We start from the raw sequence: 19,203 nt of genomic DNA on the forward strand, positions 1-19,203 counted from the left end.
GAAGCAGGCTTCTAATAAACAAGGGAGGAGAAAGATAATTTAGGAGTTTCATCTTTCAAGCAATAACGATAATACTGTTCACTAACCTAACTTAGGCCTGTGTTGCAAATATTTTTAATATAGGGGGCAATTTATAAGTACCAAAAAAAAGGTGTGAACCGCCAAATCATAAAATATAGGGTGTTAGTTGCAAAGTTGACCAATAATGCCCCGCTACTTTGCCCTCTTCAATTCAAATCTAAATTAAGCCGCTCGCCTTCTTCCCATCTCTCTAGGCCCTCAAAACCTAGGTTTTCTTCGTTCTTTCGAAAGATCTAATTTTCTCACCCCTTTTTGTTCAATTTATTATCCTTCTTGATCTTTTCCTCGTCCTACGGTCCGATCTTTCTACTTGCTTCCTTCTCCGGGCCCTCTAATTTGATTTACCCAAATTTTTGTTTCTCTTTCTAGTCACCTTTTGACTGTTTCTTCGGTGTTCATCTCTGGATCTGGGGGCAGGGCCTTGATTGGAACCCTAGATAGTGAAAAAGAGGAAACATAGGGTTCGGAGAGATGTCTCCGGAGTACGGGAAGTGTAATGGGACGTTAAAGCGGAAGGATTTCTCGCAGGAGAGGCTTATAACTTATAGGAGGAGGAAGCGCGCCAAGACGAGCATCGATGATGGAGGGGTAAGGCTATACAATTCTCTTTGTTTCACTTGTTTCTGCTGAAAGATAGAAAATTTTCCCACTTTCTGATAAGTTCGGCAAGAATTGCTGATGGAGTGGTATATACTAGTGCTATGGCCACTTTGTTTTGTTCTGTAAGTTTGCTCGAGTTATAAGTTCTTGGAATTTGTTATCATTGAAATCCCATAATTTTTTGAACTTGCCAAGGTTCGTTTTTGTTGCAAGATTATGAGAAGATTCAGGATATCTGAACGAAGGGGTAAGCAAATAGTAAACTAGTTTTAGTAAATAATCTAAGAGTTTAAGTGGCCATGCCAAATGGTCCTACGGGTGCTACTATTGTTCCAGAGAGCATAACCACTGAGCTCTGTATCGGGCAATTCATGCTAGGTTGAAGCTTAATCTGTAAGGTGGAATGGTTTTTTTTTTCTGTATCTGATGACTTCTCTTTTATACCTAATGGTGCATAGTTGTGTTAATTGTTAGAGAATTCCTTCTGATGAAACTTCTAGCATCTCTCTGCTTTTGTGAAAGAGAAAAAATATCATTTCCATAAGTTATATTAGCTTTCAAAAGGTGCATGATGAATCCAGGATGATGAATTATGGTGATGTGGAACTGTGAGAAGTTTAGTATGTTTGGTTCATTCGGTGGTTATTGCGTTCTCAAATTGTACAAGAATAACCATAATAGATTGTGGCGATCTAGAGCTGCATGAAATTGCTTTAGTTCCGTCGTTAGTTGGTTACTGCATTGATATCCTTTGCCTCCAAGCAGTTACATCAGACTTCTTGACTCTTGTAACATCTTTTGAACGTTAAGGACATGCTTTAGGCTTAGTTCATACAGATTGTTGAGCTTTAGTCACATGGATGTGATATGCAATACCAAAGCAGGCTAAGGTTCATCACTTTTCTCAAGTAAATAGTGATTAAATGCTGAGATACAAAAGTTCTATTAAATCTGTTTTGGCTTTTTATATATTTGACTAAGATCAAATAAAATTATCTCTAAGGGTTCACATCTAGTTTCTACTTGTCCAAATTTGGAGTTCTTGAAGGTTATGAGGTCCAATGCTTGCAATGTTCTCAATTTCGAACTATTGGTGGAAAGACAGATCAAGTTTCACATAGACAGAAATTAGCGATGCTTAGCTAGAGAATAACTCTATTAGCAGAATGTTGTAGCACTTCTGGGCTATCAAAGTCTAGACTCTAGAGTTCCTTTGTACTTGGTCCTTCTGTGCTGTGTTTTATTGGAGACATTATTTTTGAAATTGTATAATATTATCTTGATTCTGCTAGCAATAATGCATTCTTTCTCTGTGTAGAAGTAGTCTTTTCATCTTACACTGATATCAGGCATAAACTTTCTAATTTTCTACAAGACAACTTCATAATAAAATAAAAGCTTTTCTTAAGTTGGTTGATAGGTGGAATTTTATGTGCCAAAGGGTTCTTTCTTTATCTTTATAGAGAGCAGAAAGTACCAGTAGGTCATTCGGATGAGTTGTACAATATTGATATTCAGGCAAGAAATCTGACAAAGCTTTGCTGCCTAAAGAAGGAACTAGCAGCAGTAAATATCTAGTAAATTATTCTGAAGCTACCATGGAGGTGTCAAGGAAAGATATTGGGTTGTTTGCTTCAAGAATAGCTATCTTCTTTAGGGGCTGTCGATAAAGTCAATCTGAACCATGAAGTAGCGAAACTTTTCACGTTCCGACATGCGAACAGCATTCAAATTACACTAGTCGAGCTAGAGATTTGCCACAGATGTTTGAATGCCCTGACGGACCTTCTCTGATTTAAGGACTTAGTTGGAAAAGGTATTTATACCTTCTAACCTTTTCTAGGGATAAAGAACATTACGAAAGAGGAGATACAACAATGAAGGGCTGTCAAACGAATTTCAAGGAGGGGCTTTTGGATTGAATTTATATCTTTCATTTGGTATCTTCTCTAGCAAATCTCATTATCTTTTGCCTAAATATTGTGAGGGGATCATCTTGTTCTAGGCTAGCTTGTTCTTCCTATTTCAATATTATCTTTTGTGTTAGAGTGAGATTTTCATTGATTCGGGATTGGGTTTTCTCTCCACTTTGAGGGATTATAAAGCAGGAAAGCTATACTTGTCATAGAAGAAGTATGCTGAGCACATACTTGATTGTTTCAGGATGACAAATGAAAAATTCATGAGCAATAATTTGAAAAGCGGCTATGGTGACATAGCGCATTGGCCGCCTCGCCAAGTTGATAAATACTGAGTTGGTTATCGTAAATTTCTATAGTCTTCATCCTCATAATCACCATAAGTTTGTAAATATTGATATTTGGGATCTAATGCTCCAAAAAGTGATTCCACCGTACTAGTCATATTGTATGAATCTTGTTGTGTGACTTGCGTTTGAGGAGGATAATAACCAGTATTTGGATCTTGTGTTTGAGAATACTGAGGATACTAAGGATAATAACTAGCATATGGATTTTCTGATGATTCTAAACAATAAATACTTGATGTACCATAATCATAGGAAGCAATATTCTCATGACAATGTCACTGATATGTATATACATCCTTAGTTTCTCTGTCTTCAATCTTTATACCTGCTTGACTTTTCTCAAGAAATGTAGATAGGACGATCTCACCACCATGTGTATCATCAGGACTATGACTAGTACTAGTAGGTATACTATCTTTTGCTGCTGAACGACTTGTATTAGCCTCTGCTCTCATCGTGGTCTCCCTCCAATATCTCATCTAACTATCGGTTATCTCTGTCATCTAATAATCTGTCTTCTATTTCTCTGATCCATGGAGTCAAAGGGTTTTCTTCATCAAAAACATGATTTAAATCAATCAGTTGTTCATTTTCTGCATTTCTTCTTAAATTTCTCTTCCTTAATCTTATATTATAATAACAAAAAACTAACTTCTTCAATCTTTCCATTGTTAATCGGTTGCGTGTTTTTGTGTGGATTAAGAAAAAAATAGTCAAATTTCTTTTACACTGTGATGAAGACATAGTTTGACTTGAAATCTTCTTTGCTATTGGCATCAAATTTGGTGCCTCCTCCCATCCATAGATAGACCACCATTCAGCGGGAGTGTTATGAAATATAGTTGCAGCAACTTTGGCAGTACTGAATTGCCCAACTCTTAATTTATATCTCTCCATCTGAAACTAGAAATATATTATTGCATACTGATTATATTGAAAGTTAAAACTTGAAATAAATAATAATAAAATTATTTAAGTGAATCATAACTCACTTTTTTATCGCAAATGATTTGTTTATGAATATCGCGCTCAAGCTTGTTAATTACCTTCCTAACTCCCAACAAGACTTCACTATTATTATTGACATTTGTAGAAAATTGAAATCTTGGATTAAGAAAATATCTTGTAGAAATTTAAAATTGGTAAGCATTTAAGTTTTTAAATATTTATAAATAAATATAAATTAGTAAATTAAAACTTAAAACTTAAAAGTATGCCTACCAGCAGCATGTATATCTCTATGTAGTTGTCAGTTCTATCTAGAATCAATCATCTTCTACCACTTCCTATAACTTGGGCCCACATTTTTTTATTGATTCTTTTGCTATGTCCATTGTGTCATATAAGAAACTCATCTCAGACTTGTCATCACTGTTTACAAGTTTTAATACTTTGACAAGAAGCTCAAATATTGTGGTGGCAATTGTAATATTATCTCAAAATGTATTTCCAAGAGCCATATTTTTTAAAGTTTCACCTAAAGATTTATCTTTAAGTTTTATATTTTAAATTTTTATAGACCACTTCTGTGATGTAAATATTCGCATAATATTATCCTTGTAGCGCATGATGCTCTCGAAGGCTAAAAATGAGTGGCAAATCTAGTGACGTCGGGTCTGATGATCTCCCTATCATCAATCATCTGCCTGAGTAAATTAATAACTCAACTATAGTTATATATAAAATTTGTTAACCTCTAACCTTCATGTATGACCATATCAATTTCAGGCTCTTTTGCAATATCCTCTAACATTTAATCAATACAATGTGTAGCACATGGCGTCCAATATAAATGAGGTCTTTTTATCAGAAGTAAATTTTTAACAGCTTTATAATTGGTCCCATTATCAGTAACCACTTAGATTACTTTTTTTTCACCGATTTCTTGTACCACCTCATCTATCAATTGACAAATATAATCTACATTTTTGAAATGAGTAGTAGCATCCACAGACTTTAGAAATATTGTCCTCATGCCAGAGTACACTAAGAAATTAATTATATTTTTTTTGTTTTATGTACTCTATCCATCACACATCAGTGTATAACTAAATTCATCCCAATACCATTTAAATGTATTAATATAAGTACAAAGCTCATCTACTTCTGAGTCAAGATATTTAGTAGTAATATTATTTGAATTAAGAGGCGGAACACTAGGCTCTAATGATTGTATAGCATCCCACTATAGTATAATAATAAGGACTATCGACTATATTGAAAGGAATATGGTTGTAGAAGAAAAGTTTAGAGATAGCCCTACCAATGTGTTTCTTTGCATTTTAAATTTTTTTGAGAGCTGTCTTGATGGAAGTCTATGCACGACTCCTTTTTTTTTAAAGATATGTATCCATTGGTCTAATATTTTCAGACTCTGTTGTAACACCAGGAGTCCTATGGGTAGAACTGTTGTCCCCATATTCTCTCTCCCTATATATTAAGTGATCTAGATCTCTGAAAGTTATCACCAGTGCTTCTTCTCATCTCTTTCTCTCTTCTATATATATTTTTACTCTCTTTCATTGCCTTCCTTATCTGTCTCTCCTCCCCATTCTCCCCATCCTCCCCACTCGCTCACTTGCTATCATTATTAATGTGTAAAGGATTATGCATCAATTCTTCATAAACCATTGACTCTCTTTGTTGTGTAGATTATTTATCCTTCTTTTTGACAATTAAATAACCTAACATCTGCTTTCTAACTTCTAAGGACACTTGAGTGCAAGCTGCTACATTTTCTTGTCTTCCAACTAAATGTTCTTTCAAACGGCTAACACCATCACTCATTTTCTTTCCACACCAGCTGCATTTAACACGTATTTTATCATGCCCAATAGTGCTGCAATATTGCCATCTAATGTCGGTATCATATGACTTTTCTTTTGGAGCCATTGATATTTTAACTCTGTAACTAAAAAATATAAACAAAAATCAAAATAAAATATAAAATAATTTAAAATTATGAAAAGAAAATCCTAAATTTTTTTTCTTATTTTTTTCTTTACTTATTTCTAATTTCTAGTTTCCACCCCTCTCAGCCTCCCTCAGTCTCTCAACTCTCAAGTTCTTAGCAGCAGCAGAGTGTTGCTGCTAGTGCTGCTACTCGCTACGCACGTGCAGCAGTAACACACTTGCTACTGCTAAGCTGCAGCAGGCGCAATGAAAAAAAAAGAAAGAAATAAAAGAATTAGAAACTGAAAAAAAAACTCACTCGAGGTCGCCGGAGGTCGAGGACGTTGGATCTTCGTCCGAGAACGTCGCCGGAGGTCGAGGTCACCGGAGATCTACTCATTCGCTGGTGAGAAAGAGACCCATGAGAAAGAGAGAATGAAAGAAAAGAGAGAAAGAGAGAAAGAAAGAAAAGAGAGAGAGACAGAGAAAAGGGAGAAAGAGAGGCAGGTGGGTGGGGGGATCAATTATTGATGTTCCCATGGTCAGATCCGGGTCCGACCTATTCCCACCCGTTTTGGCTAGGGCCGATCCCGATCCGTTTTGGCCGATCCCACTCGGGATCGATCGAAATTGGGAACCTTGCTTAATATGTTATGCGAGGCAGTTAGAGAAATTAATTGAAGTAATTATCAATTGTGTTTCAGTCTTCACTATTAATCATAGGAGGGATTTAAGATTTATTTTCTTCTAATCCCATCAAAAAGTAAAATTCTCTTTCATTTTTCTAAGTATTTCTTTTGTTTTACACTTTAAAAACTAATTTATGTTGTATAGAATTTTCTAGATCTATCTTTTGCAAGAGGTCTTTTTACATTAGTCTAGCATTTTGGTGTCAGATCTATGAGAACTACTATTTAAAATGTAGAAATCAAAGGGAAAATCTGATTTCCCCCATATTTTGCCCAAATTTCAGGAAAAAAAATTCAAAATTATTGTCAAATTCATTCAAATTGGGTTAAAATTAGTGTAAGAACATGTTAGATTAACTTCATATGAGTTGATTTTTACAATGTTAAAATCCCAATGTAATTAGAAATTATTTGATAAAATAGGTCATTTAAGCATTTAATCATATTTCTCTTTGACTATTGCTATATCAGTAGCAAAATAGGTCATTCACAACATTATTTGGGATAAAACTTCTTATGTAGCCTTTGATATATGTGTTTAAACTAAAAACATCTATAAAACCCCTAAAATACATATTAGAAGCATGCTAGTGGGCGTGCTAGTGTGCCATTGGCACGACAATCCTATTTATCTAGTAGTTAGGTACTTAGGTATGTTAGTCTGTATTTCTACTTGGTGTTGATTGTATTACCTACCATAATTGTGTTTGTCCCCTTTTATTCCTCAATAATCCTGTGGTCAGTTCTTCCCCAGGAGAGTACAGTGGAACTTCATTATGAAGTGTTACAGAAGAACACCTATGAGCAATATAGGCATGGTAGAACAAATAGTCATTGGAATCACTGGAGATATGTCTTGGAAAACATCCTGCAGTTGCCAGATATAAGTGAAGGTGGTGGTATTAAAAGCTGCATTTGTGATGCGCTGACATATGGTTCTTCTGGATGCAACATAAAGCCCAAGAAGGTAGATCTCCCTCTGGACAGTGAAAAACTACAGGTATGAGGAATTTATCTTGTTTTGTGTGCAACTCTCTCCAAATAATTAAATTCTTACTCATCTTTGTCTTTTATCAGGTTAAGTATGGGGCCTGCTGTGAAGAGAAAATGCATTCTGAAAGGCTAGATAGTTCCATAACTCCTCTCTCAGATGCATCAAAAGCTGGCTGTCAAGTAGATATAAATGCCAATACATTAAAGTGCAAGAACATTTTCCGTGATATTCTGTGTGCAGAGAAATTTGCTTTGCTCTGTCATTTGCTTTGCAGAAACTTTCAAGACAACCAGATGAACCGATATTTTGATTTTAGCATAATAAACTCAAAGATGGAAAATGGGGATTATGGGCAGTCACCTCAATTATTTGATCAAGATATCCAACAGGTAATTCTAGGTTGACCTCATCTTTTCATTTCTATTAATCTCTATAACTTTGTGTTTCATTGTTTGCTAACTGTTGCATTCAGTATCTACTCATACACATTGATGTGTCTAGAATGTCCCATTTGTGGTGGTTCAATTCTTGTTGCTGACATGTCCATATAGTGGAAATCTAAGATTGCCGAGTGCTGATCATCTGATGATTAGTCCTGACTATTATGGCATATGCAAGCTAATTAGTTTGTCTTTCTTATCTATTCGAAATGACTTTGGTAAGAATTTGGTATTTTTCTATCTCCAGTAGTCAACCCAAAGGCTATATTTTTGTTTCACTTTATGGCTAGCAGGATGTTTGTGAGATATGCCCCTATTATTTTCATTTCAAAGTACATAAGTTGCAAATGCTTATTTACTATCATTATTAGCTCTGCACCTCTACCAGTGGATTTTTTTTTCTATTTTCTTTTAGAGGGCAAGGCCATAGGCCAATTTTATTATGATGATGAAATATTCATTTTATCAACAAAACTCCATGAGACAAGGGTAAGATAGAAAAGCTCTACAATTTAACCTATTTATGTTAATGTATTGTCATAGAATATAATTTTTATGAATGAAGCAGATGGTATGTGATTACACCTTAGAAATCTTATACTTTCTTCAATGATGATGCAAGCGCCAGGGTGCTGTTTTCATCAAAGAGTTCACTAGTCTCTCGGAGTGACAAGGAACAGGAAAGATTAGCCTTTGGGGCAAGGAGGTCAAGTCCATGAGTGATAGAAAAAGCTTTATGCCGCATGCAGTTACAAATCGATCTTGATAGAACTAAATATTGTGCTATTTACTTTCTTTCAGCGTCAATGTAGATCCTCATGCAGCCATCAAACTAGACTTCTCAGGCAGCATGCACCAAAAAAAAACATGTCTGGTGAGACCAAGTCCACTGGATAAGTATGCTCAACAGGGTTAAAATGGAATGGACTCCTCCAGCCAGAAGTATGGCAGCACACAAAGCTGTAGCACTGCTTTCCACTGTATGAGCAGTTGAGGTGTTAGGTCTATGTAGAGCAACTTGTGGTGCCTTCCAGAAAAATCTCATAATAATGAGACAATAAGAGAGATTTTCAGGATTGCAACCTCCTTTTTGTAGAGATTTCTTTGCTGAATGAGATGTGAAGTATTACCTCTCAATGAGATAACCACATACCAGAACAATTATCTAGCAAGTATCTAATGAGCAAATGAATATTATAGATCAACTTAACCTTCCATTATTTCAAATTCCTGGTTGAATTGGGGACAGTTTGAGAATTCCTTGAAGAAAAAACTTTATCCAACTCCATGAGTGAGTCAATCCAGAGGTTTGGAAGTAACATCTTTTACATCCATTTTCTGCTGACTGAATCCAGGAAATTGCAAATATATGATCCCTTTTAATCTAGCAAATACATGATCCCGTTTAATCTAGCAAATACCATGCGACTTCATTATAATCTTGTTCCATATATGGAATGTTAGAAAATGACTATTTTTATGCTCTTATGACCATCTAGCTTGTATTTGTCTTCTTGTGTTTCTGTTGTTGTTTATCTAGATTTAGTTTTAATGTCCTTACAACTATCGGAACCTTATTATATTTTAGATTTGTACATTTAACAAAAGTAACCTAGACTGAGGTGATTGCTGGCTCAAAGCTCTGATCTCGTGAAAATGATCATTCTTTTTTCATTTCATTGGGGTTGCAGTAATAAACACTTCTCTTGTATCACATCTTTTTCTGATATTTCTAGTTTAGTTGGACCACAGGGCTCTCAATCATCTTAAATGTTCACTATGTGACAATCTATTTATTTTGCACTTTGTTGTACAGTATGCATGAATATGCGTTAGCATAAACATCTCAGTCTTATACCCTTTACAGGTATGGGAGACATTTCAAAATGTTGGTCAAGATATGGTACATTTAGCAAGTGGCCTTGCATACTTGTCAAGGGCTTCATTCCAGAAGCAGGTAAGTGTTTATGGAGTTCCAATTTGGATGTCACTCATCAGGTTGTTTCTTTTGATTTATTGATGACGGAAAAATTGAGTTTTGATTAATGGAGATAGTTAATGACATCTAAATCTTTAAAGTTTTTGAATTAGTGAATTCTGAAAATTTTACCGTCTGAAAATTTGTTGATGGTTTTATTTCTATTAATAGTTTTACTCAAAATTGTTGATAGTCTTCTTTCTGTTGATATGAATTTCTGCTTGTAATAACATGCTGGTGATATTGGCTGATCCGAAAATCTATACAGGTTGGAGGAGTTTCTGAAGTTGTTGCTGATGAACATAAGCCTGAGGCAAGTGACATTTATTCTAACTATGTTGCTTCAGATAATCTATTTTACCTAATTTTGAGACTTAGATTTTATAGATTCACACTCCTCTTGCAGGAGACCTGTCTGGTTAGTCTTAAACGGAAGAATTCCATGGAGTCATACACTACCATACAGTTTACCTCATGCTATTCTGACCATCCCATCAAACCAGATCAAACAGAGGCCTCGTGCTTGTACAAGATTTGCACTTGCAAGCAGTGTGGCACTGAAGCAAATGGTGCGGGGAGCCTTATCTGTGATGGATGCGAAGCAATGTACCATGTCTCATGCATACAGCCTGCTGTCAAAGTGATTCCGACCCAAAGCTGGTACTGTGCTGCCTGCAGCGCTACAAAGATGAAATCACATGAAGCTGCCTTAACCCATATTCAAGAAGATAGCTTGCACCAGAATTGTGAAGTTTGTGGTAGGCTTGAAGTTTCTGAGACACTAGAACTTGAGAGTTGCGACAAGACTGCATTAGCTAATGACAACAGGGAGAGCTCAGTTTCTAGTATGGAAACTGAGGAACCACTGGAGCTGTCAACAACTACTATGCCACAATTGTGCAAGCTATGCAGAACATGTGAAGATGAAGACAAGAGATTCTTAATATGTGGTCACATTCATTGCCCTTACAAGTTCTACCACATAAGATGCCTGAAAAGTAGCCAGATTGCAAGTGCAGCACAACAAAATAAACCATGTTGGTACTGCCCATCTTGCCTCTGTCGAGATTGTCTCTCTGATAGAGATGATGACAAAATCGTCCTGTGTGATGGTTGTGATGAGGCCTACCACTGTTACTGCATGAAACCACCTCGCACTTCTGTACCCAAGGGCCAGTGGTACTGTGTTCCTTGCAATGTGGCAAGGGCAAAGGAAGGGATGAGGAAGTATGAGGAGTGGATCTTACAACAACACAGGAAGGAGGATGCCAGAGATGCTAATGAGACTAATGCCGTTTCCAAGAAGCTAAAATCCAAAGAGCATATTAGCTGTGAGCAAAGAAAGAATGTAGATTACATTGCTATGTCTATGACCTTGTGATATTATTCTTCAATGCAAGCACAATCATCACTACCAATATCGTCACTTTGTAGTGTCCAAATTAGGGACTATTCATCTTTGCGGAGATGTTTGAGGTCTTCCATCTCCTGTTTGTAAACTAGTTTTTTCTCACTCTTAAGATTGTTGCATTACAATGCTGGTAAGGGAACATTAGTTGCAAAAGGCAGGAAATGCAGCTAGATAAGATCAGAAAACAATATGGAAGAATTTGTATTTTATATTTCATTCCACCACCGACGTCAGAACTGAAGTATTGTTGGTGTTGTACACTTGTGTGTTGCTTATGCTGATAAACCATTGTCTGTGTAACTTGTTTGACATTTATGAGAAGAAAGATTAGTAGCTCATTCACTTTTATCCTTTTCTGTTGATGGTATTCCTGCATCTGTACTTAATACTGGTTGCAAAGTTTTTGGTTTCTTTTCTTGTTTGGTTCATTCAGTGAAAATCCTAATTGCGACGCTGTTCGATGTGATTACCTAAAAGTGATGATAGTCAGGTATCTCCTGCTGACAACTATTGATGATCGCATATCTCCTGGTTACAATTATGCCTGAACAGTCATGACATGAATTGATGCGGAACTAACATTTTTCTCGCTTCTTTTGTAGGGAAGGCAGATTTCACTGGTGAAGTAATACTGGATATGTTATGAGACTGCAGGATTTTTTTCACTCAGATAACTAGTTGGTCTAAAAACTTAAATTGTTAGATAATGAACCAACAATATATATCATGTCTTTGAACATATGCTTTGGTTCTGATATTATTATAGATCAGAATGCATCAGCTTCAATCATGATGATTTTTCTAATGGGATGTTGTCTTGACTCTTGATAATTTTAGATCGAAACAAAGCCCTCATTGCTGAAATTCACACCTGGGTCTGAAAAAAATTTGAACCCCAGTCAAGACAATCCTATGTGTTCACAAGTTCAGAAGGGGTGGAAGAGTTGTCAAACTCTTGATTTTAGTCCTCTCTTCTGATTAGTTTAGTGATTCTCCTATGTTTAGTACTACATTAATGTTTGGAAGTGTTCCTTGACAACTATAAACTAATGTAATTTTATGAGCAATCCTATGTGTTTACAAGTTCAATCCTATGTGGAAGAGATCAGAAGGGGTGGAAGAGTTGTCAAACTCTTGATGTTAGTCAACTCTTCTGATTAGCTTAGTGATTCTCCTGTGTTTTAGTACTACAATAATGTTTGGAAATGTTCCTTGACAACTATAAACTAATGGAATTTTATGAGCAATAACTTTTTTTTGATAGAGAATAGTTTTATGAGCAATATTCTACATGAGCATTTATGACCAGACAAGAATCATGCCCTCCATTAAATTTGAAAAAAATATGGTTCATGACACCTCTCATTTCATATCTCAATGATATAAATTTATTAAGGGAATCTTCTTTTATATTCTTGAAAGATTTCATAAACTTAACTAATGCAGTGCCAGAAAAAGGAAAAAAAGATTGTGAGAAAAAGCCAATGGAGCAAAACAGCAACCATGGCATTGTAGTTGACTTGAATTCACATGCCTATCAGGCAGTCCGGAGTTTGACTTTATTTTTCTTTTCTTGATTTTATTTTAATGAGAAGAATGGATATCTCCATTAGATTAGATCAAAAAATGATTACAAATGACAACGTTTAGTAAAGCTGGAATAAGATACATTACATTTAGGAGGATAATAAATCTCTCAGCTAGAACCTATACTAGAGATTATATGTTGTTTGAAACCAGAGATGATAAGATCACATTTGTTTAAAGATTCCATTGCTTCTCTCCTTCCAGAGTTGCCACCGAATTAAACAAACAAGCATGTCACAACCACTTAGAATTAAACTACAGAACTAATTAAAGTCAACTCGACTTGTACATACATAACCATACACATGTTTAATTCTACTTGGCTGACTTTTTCAAGTCTGTCTTACATGTTTTGGACATTGAAATATGGAGTATTTCCTCTTGATCTAGTTTTTTTTTCTTCTTACTAATATATTCCCAAAGTATTAGCATCTCTTTCTCTCCCTCTCTCTCCCTCTCTCTCTCTATCATTAACTTCCTGAGCTTCATAAATTAGTCTAGTCTCATTGACTCAAAATTTTAGCCATTTTACTCATTCATTTATGGATTCAATAGATCTGATATCTACAAATCTTTCAAAAATTAAAAGAAGGTTTGCTACTTTTTATGTCTAAATTGTTCAAATTTTAACGGTCAATTAACTCCAAGGAATATCCATGCAAAAAATTAAAATTTTGAAGTGCATACATGCAAAAATCATGTGTTTAAAAGGATATATATATATATATATATATATATATATATTAAATTTAGTGGGACATACAAGCAAATATGAGATTTTCTAAAGAGTATGTATGCAAAAAAAAAATATTGCCTTTTTTTTTGGGTGGTAATCAAGGTTAGAAGTCAAGATCCAAGATGGATCACTTAATATAATACTGTTATATTCATGGATATTTAGCAGTGTTGTTACACTTGCTAGTTGCTTGCATAAGAATGGATGGTTGATTCTAGGGGTGTTAACGAGCGGAGCCTGAGTGAGCCGGCTCTAGCTCAAACTTGGCTTGAAATTATTTTCGAGCCCTATTATGTTGTTTAGGTTCAACTCAGCTCAACTCGAGCCAAGCCTAACTTGATTAGAGGATGAAGAGGCGGTGGCGGTGTGGACGGCGGCTTGCCGAAGGAGGAGTAGGAGAATGATGGAGGAGGAAGCTGACGAAGAGGAGGCAACGACTTATCGATGGAGGAGGAGGTCGGAGGAGATGGTCAATGGAGGAGGAGGAGGTCTATGGAGAGGAGGAAGAAGAGGAGGCTGACATCCCTTGTTTTGACATCCCTTGTTGATTCCACTAGATTCTTTTTTATGAGATTATATGCATGGTAGCCAAATATGGAGTGATTGACCAAACTAGCTTTATTTTAATTTTTATTTATCAAAATAGATTGCCCCTCAAATTTATTATTAAAAGGGAATTTCTATACTGTTGCAATACCTAAAATGCCGAACTCATAAGAGTTCTACATTTTCACTCAACCGCTAACTAGTTCAACATTTTTATATAATGGTAAAATGTTGAAATATTTAGCGTTTTATTTATAAGAATTCGTTTAAGTTAGTGTTTCAGTTGCCTAAGTTAAAACGTTACTTTTATATTATAAACTCTTATAAGTTTAGCCTTTTTTTTATAGGGCTACAGTATAATAGACCTATTTTGGTAATAAATTTGAGGGACAATTTATATTGGTAAAAAATTTTAGAATAAGGATAGTTTGGTAAAAAAACAGGCCAAATATGTCTTGAATCATGGGAAGTCATTCACAATTCTAATTTATTCTCGAAATAAATTTGCATATAACACCCTAAATTTTAGAAAAATATGTGATTTGAACTCCACATTTTTTAATATTAGCAAATCGGACCTAACTATTTGTGAAATGAGCAAAAATGTACATTGTTGTTAGAGTTACCTGAAAAGTAATTTAATAGAATTTTCCACTCTAATACTGTTGTTTAACTCATTCTAAATGTTAGATAATTTAACCAAAACCCTGTATGACTTGAGTCTAAGTACTGAATGGGGGTAACTGGCATCATTTTTTAGTGGTTTAGATAACTTAGATCTATGCTAAAAAGAATATAGTATATGATTGTGAATTAAGCTAAAAGTATAATTATTATCTTTAGTATAATATGAAAAATATATTAGTTTTAAAGAGAAATAAATGACATATAAAAAAATTAATGGACCAAAATGCCTTTTGACTTTGATGATATTAGAATAAAAAATTATTATTAAATGAATTAAATATTTAATGTTTAAAAATATAAAAAATGTGTCATTTTTTGCTAAGGTTGTGGGTTTGTAAGGCCACTGAGGATTTGGCATATTATAAGGTAAAATAACTATTATTTTATTTCCTTCCAGCCTTATAAGCCTGTTTATAAGTTACACTATATATATATTTTTTTTTCCAAAAAGTCCTCGTTATTACAAATTTTATTTAAAATAATAAAAGAAAGTTATTGCAAGCTTAGAAGTTCATAAGCCTACAACTATCTTATAAGTTACTAGAGAAAAATGTATTTATTTCAAAGGAAAATTAATGATATATAAAAGAGGATTTAAAATATGGGTGCTAGTATTATTTTTATCTGACATGAAAAAGTGAAAAACATTTATTCTTTAGGAAAATTAAATATATGATACAAATAGCACCAAACTATTATTATTAAATTTATAAAACATATATGTAAACTTTTTGTGAAATTATAATTTATGGTTAAATATATTTTACCTTCTTATACTTAGACTCCAAATCTCTAAATTTGGAGCCCCATCAAAAAATTTAGAACCTCGCTCTATTTATTTTCTAATTTTTTTTAAATTCAAAATTTTCCCTTTAAATATTTAATCTAATAATTTTAATTTTATCTGTATTTTTTATTAAATAATTTGATTAGTTAAACTGGGTATATAATTAGTTTTACAAATTAGCTTTTAATAAAAAATAGTATGAAAGGTCTCATTGAGACCTTTAAAATGAGTCCAATATTATTTTTGAGTTAATTTAAATTTTAAAATATTTTAATTTATATAATAAATAATTTTAGTAGTATAAAAGAACAACATAAAAATATGAATTTTGTAGGAATAATATACAACAAATGATGATGAACAAATTAGAAAATGACAAAAAAGTTAAATCTATGAGCTATGCAATTAATATCCTCTGAATATTTAGTCATTCTCTCAAGCATTTTTTTCATGCAAAAATAAATTAATATCATCTACTAACACTTCCTCTTACATATCAAATAAGTATTTTGGTTTTGTTTGTATATATACATATCAATCTTTGTCAATGGGAACTTGTATATAAAAGACTTGTCTTGCTTGCAAGGCTAATATGAATGGCTCATTAGACAACTCTCGTCCAATGAAAAGTAGTCACTTGAAGTGCACTAAAGTGAAGTCTAAATCATCTTTTCTAATTCCTCTATCTTGTTCTCATACATGAACCTAATCACATTTGAATAATACTACTTTGAAGTGCTCATAGTAGTTTATCTCAACGATATCCTTCTGAATACCAAAACTTGATGTCTTGGTAGTCACTATTCCACTATTTTATATTGTTCATTTTCTTTCACAATCTTTTGTATGAAATCTAAAGCCATTGATTACATAGCTTTTATATCTTCCTGCTATTCTTTGAGAACCACGAGCGAGTGAAATAATTTCCTCCGGTATATGTTCACTATATTCTTCAAAGGAATTTGTAAACCTATTTAATAAGAAAAGTCACCATATAAATCAATACATCACCACATATTTATAAAATACAAAAGTAATAATTAGCTCGTAACACCTTGTGCTAAATTAAAACATACATGGGCTCTAAAGTAATTATGAAATTTTTATTATGAATACGTTCTATTTTCATTTGTCATGCTCGATGCTTCCTCTCCTTAATTGAATTTATATGTATCCTATATTTTTATGCAATTTTAGTAACATAAGAATCATGTTAGAGAAACAATTACGTATAAATTATGTTAGTTACAGGACTCAAGATATGGGAAAACAATATCACAATTAAACAGATCAAAGAGATGTGCTAAAATACATGAAGTATTGTCTAACTCAAAAAACAGAGGATCAGTCATGCCACGTCCTTTATAGAATAGAAAAAATTGTCCATCTTCTTGATTGCTAACATTATCTTCAAAGTTCCTCATAGGTCGATTAAACCTTGTCTGAACACCTCCCAAATAACGTGAGCAAAATGTTAAGCTCTCCTACAAGATATCCTTCTGCAACTGAACCCTCTAGGTGACTTGGATTTTGCATATATGACTTTAGTGTTAGTAGATACCTATATAATTATAAAAGAATACAAGAATAAATACATTTAGCATGCGAAAGGAAAAAAATGTTAAAATCACAATCTCATTCTATTTTTATTATCATAACATACCTCTCGATTGGGTACATCCATCGATAATGCACTAGCCCAGCTATCCTAGCTTCTTCAGCTAGATGAATAGGAAGATGTACCATAATGTCAAAAAAATTTGGTGGAAAAATTCTTTGTAACTGACAAAGTGTTGGTGCAATCTGAGATTCTAAATGTTGGCAATCTTTTTCTTTTGATGGATGTGGAGCATAATTTTGTAAAGAAAGTACTTAGATAACAAGAACAGAGCTAATATTATTTGACAAGACTCTACGTATAGCTATAGGGACAAGTTGTTGCATCAAGATATGGCTATCATGGCTTTTAAGCCCTGATATATTTTTGTCTTTTAGATGCACACATCTTTCAATATTACTTGCATATTCATTAGGAACTTTGATTGTCTTTAATAATTTACAAAAAGTATCTTTCTCTTTTGATTATAATGTGAAACAAGCAGAGGGTAGAAAAGTTCTAACACCAACTTGCTTAGGGTGAAGTGACTCTCTAATGCCCAAAGCTTGTAAATCAAGATGAGCGTTCACATAATTCTTTGATCTTTCTTCAATATTTAATAATGTTGACAACAAACTTTCACAAATATTCTTCTCAATATGCATTGCATCTAAATTGTGACGCAATAGAAGTTTTTCCCAATAAGTCAATGAGAACAATATACTTCTTTTCTTCCAATTATGTGGTAACATCATATATTTTTCTTGCCTTTTTCAAACCCCTAAATAGTTCTTTTGCTTCCCAAAGGTATTAATGACGCCTTGTAGTTGACCTAATATCTCAAAACCTGAGCATCTCTAATTTCTTGCGTTCCATCAAATGATACATTTTTTACATCGAAATCTATGATTATATTCTAGTAATTGACGATGGCCCATGTAGTAAAACTTTCGACTATGCTTCAATTTGAGAATGAGTATCACTATTACAAGGACATACTAATCTTCCTTTAGTGCTCTAATAAATTTGCATAGCTAGGGAAATCACTAATAGTCCATATAATTGCTGCATGCATGACAAAATTTTGACTTCTTGAGGCATCAAAAGTGTAAATATCATCTATCCATAAGTCGTTAAGTTCATCAGTTAATGGTTACAAATGCATATCAATATCATTTTCTGGTGCACTAGGGTTAGGAATAAGCAAAGACAACATAAAATATGGTTTTTTCATACACAACAATGGTGGAAGGTTATATGGAAAAAAATTATCAGCCATGTAGTATGAGTAATACTCATTGTTCTAAAGGGGTTAAAGCCATCACCTGTAATCCGAACCTTATATTTGTGAGGTTCAGAAGAAAATTTTGGATGTTGAAAATCAAATGTTTCCATACTGGGGAATCAGTCGAATGTCTTATTACTCTATTTGTGCAGCCTTCTTGATGCTATCTCATAAGTGATGCTATCTTAGAAGACATGAACAGTCTTTGTAACCTCGGTTTTAGCAGAAAGTGTCGTAAAACTTTAGTAGGAACTTTTGAATTACTTTCCATTAGGGCATTTGTATCATCTTCTTCACATGTTTCAACTTCTTTCCATATTGAGGTACCACAATATTAGCATGATGTTGCATTGGCATTCTCTTTGTAATATAACATATAATCATTTGGACATGCATGAATTTTGTTATATCCCAAGGCTAAATCCCAAATAATTTTGTTAGCATGATGCTTCGCCTTCTGGTAATACCTTCTTCAACAACTCAAGCAATTGTGTAAATGAAATGTTACTCCATCTATTGAGGCACTTCAAGTGAAATAGGTGAACAATAAAAGAAAGTTAGCTAAATGTCTTGTATCTCCGATACAATTCTTTTTGGGCATCTTCTACTAGTTTATAAAATTTG

At 33.8% G+C, this 19,203-nt stretch overlaps 1 protein-coding gene and 2 pseudogenes across 1 annotated transcript; 1 reads left to right on the plus strand and 2 right to left on the minus strand.

Moving 5' to 3' along the window:
• The first annotated feature begins 254 nt into the window (after positions 1-254).
• On the plus strand, positions 255-11,702 carry LOC140795256 (PHD finger protein EHD3-like). The gene is made up of 6 exons (XM_073147730.1): positions 255-669; positions 7,286-7,531; positions 7,609-7,914; positions 9,833-9,922; positions 10,212-10,256; positions 10,350-11,702. The coding sequence occupies exons 1-6, from the start codon at positions 553-555 to the stop codon at positions 11,322-11,324; spliced, it is 1,779 nt and encodes a 592-aa protein (XP_073003831.1). The 5' UTR covers positions 255-552; the 3' UTR covers positions 11,325-11,702.
• Positions 11,703-16,231: 4,529 nt separating this feature from the next.
• LOC140795059 (uncharacterized) lies at positions 16,232-17,443 on the minus strand (annotated as a pseudogene).
• A 126-nt stretch (positions 17,444-17,569) lies between these two features.
• LOC140795060 (uncharacterized) lies at positions 17,570-18,850 on the minus strand (annotated as a pseudogene).
• Positions 18,851-19,203: the final 353 nt, after the last annotated feature.

The sequence above is a fragment of the Typha latifolia genome, chromosome 9 (assembly GCF_019914945.1).
Source record: "Typha latifolia isolate L0001 chromosome 9, TyphaL0001v2, whole genome shotgun sequence".
NCBI lineage: Eukaryota > Viridiplantae > Streptophyta > Magnoliopsida > Poales > Typhaceae > Typha > Typha latifolia.

Coding starts and splice junctions, on each gene's coding strand:
- LOC140795256 (XM_073147730.1), top strand. CDS start 553: ATGTCTCCGGAGTACGGGAAGTGTAATGGGACGTTAAAGCGGAAGGAT. Junction 670..7,285: donor CGAGCATCGATGATGGAGGG/GTAAGGCTATAC, acceptor GTTCTTCCCCAG/GAGAGTACAGTGGAACTTCA. Junction 10,257..10,349: donor CTGATGAACATAAGCCTGAG/GCAAGTGACATT, acceptor CTCCTCTTGCAG/GAGACCTGTCTGGTTAGTCT.